At 54.0% G+C, this 1,515-nt stretch overlaps 1 protein-coding gene across 1 annotated transcript in view; it reads left to right on the top strand.

Annotated features, from left to right (window-relative positions):
* Positions 1–144: 144 nt before the first annotated feature.
* The window catches only part of LOC103779869 (estradiol 17-beta-dehydrogenase 11-like), a gene marked incomplete at its 3' end in the record, with an annotated part of 2,674 nt that continues 1,303 nt past the window's right edge, over positions 145–1,515 (top strand). The window contains exon 1 of the mRNA XM_008947512.1: positions 145–240. Within this exon, the coding sequence (XP_008945760.1) occupies positions 145–240 (96 nt within the window). The remainder of the gene's footprint in view (positions 241–1,515) is intronic.

Below are 1,515 nucleotides of genomic sequence, written 5' to 3'. Positions count from 1 at the left end.
TGCTGCGGGGAGCGGGTTCTCTCTGCTCGCTCCCGGCCGATCCGCAGGTGTTTTGCGGACCTCGCTGGCAGACGCTCTGGTCTCTGCTCCTTTGCCGGGCATCGCTGCCTTGAGGTGCGGGTGAGCCCCGCTGCCCTCCGGCACATGGCACCGAGGAGCGTGCCCGGACACTGGCTGAACCTCTATTGCAGCCGGACTGAGCCGAATGCAAACGGGTCCCGGCAAGCGGCGGAGAGACGGGTACAGACAGGCGGATGTCATTCCGTGGGGATCAGGGCAACGTGCCGTGCGTAGGAGTGACCGGCTGCACAGGGGGGTGGGTGGACACGGTGGATCAGAAGCTGCAGAGGAGTTTGTCATGTCGTCCTGGAGCTGCCAAAAACACGAAGCCTCCACAAGCAGACATAAAACCCCACCTGAGCAAGGGTAGCCGGAGAGGATGGATAAATAGGGAGCATACTGTGTGGTGTGTTCCGTGTCCATTCATGCTGCCCATCACAGCTGGGATCAGGCTTCATCTGTGCTTTTGTTCAGGTACCACATCCATCTCCTTGAAGAGAGGTGTGACTTGGGGCAGGAGAGGGGGAGGGCAATACAGGGCACTCATATCCCAAAGTGTGAGGGGCTGCTGGCAAGTAGAGCCTTGTCCATGTTTGTGGGAATGGAGAAAGAAGGACAAAAAACAGCAAGCAAGGGAGCTTTGGAGCTGGAAATGGGTTGTAAGGAAGGAGATGAAGCAGGCAGTGGATCCCAAGCTTGAAAGAATAATTGAGATTGTGGTAGAAGGTCAGAAACAGCATGACCCTGCTGATCCTGCTTTCAGGCAGAAAGATGGGCCTACTATATCTTTCACTATAATACAAAATTTGGGCACAATCTTGTCATACTACTGGTCACATACAACAAAACCTACAATTTGTTTAATCAAAGGATCAATTCCCTGGACTACTGTAATGGAGACAAATGTGGCTGAAGGAGAATAGTGTCTTGTTGTTTTGGCAGTTATCTGTCACGGGAAAAGCTGTTCAGACCCAAGACATGAACTGACACGACACTTCACATTTGGTTGTTACAAAACAAACAAACAAAACGCTGACTGTTTGCAGGGTGCTTGAGTTTAGGCATTCACCTGAGAAAGTTCCTGCCCTTCACTGAGACAGACAATGTCCACAGATGCATCTGGACAGTGCATCTTTTCCAGATGTGTCAAATCCTGCTCTTGCACAGAACATCTCTCTGCCGCGTGCACTCTGGAGCACAGCTCTCCTCTCACGTGCAGCCTGTGCATAGGGGCACCTCTCATATCTCAGGGGGTCAGCTGTGCCTGTGCCTTAGGAGCTCTGCTTGCAGGCCCGGTGTCTGCCGGCTGTGCTGTGGAGGGCGCCGAGTGCCCCCTTCCTGCAGCCGGGTGACATGTGCTGTACCAGGGCAAACTCCTGTGGCCACATTCCCTTCCTGGCAGTCACTCGTCCTGCGGGCCTGACTGCAGATCCTTCCCTGGGTAGCCATTAACTG

Source organism: Merops nubicus, unplaced genomic scaffold (genome assembly GCF_000691845.1).
Source record: "Merops nubicus isolate BGI_N331 unplaced genomic scaffold, ASM69184v1 scaffold52369, whole genome shotgun sequence".
NCBI lineage: Eukaryota > Metazoa > Chordata > Aves > Coraciiformes > Meropidae > Merops > Merops nubicus.
Note: the sequence above shows the minus strand (reverse complement) of the source record. Positions and strands in the feature narration are given on the sequence as shown.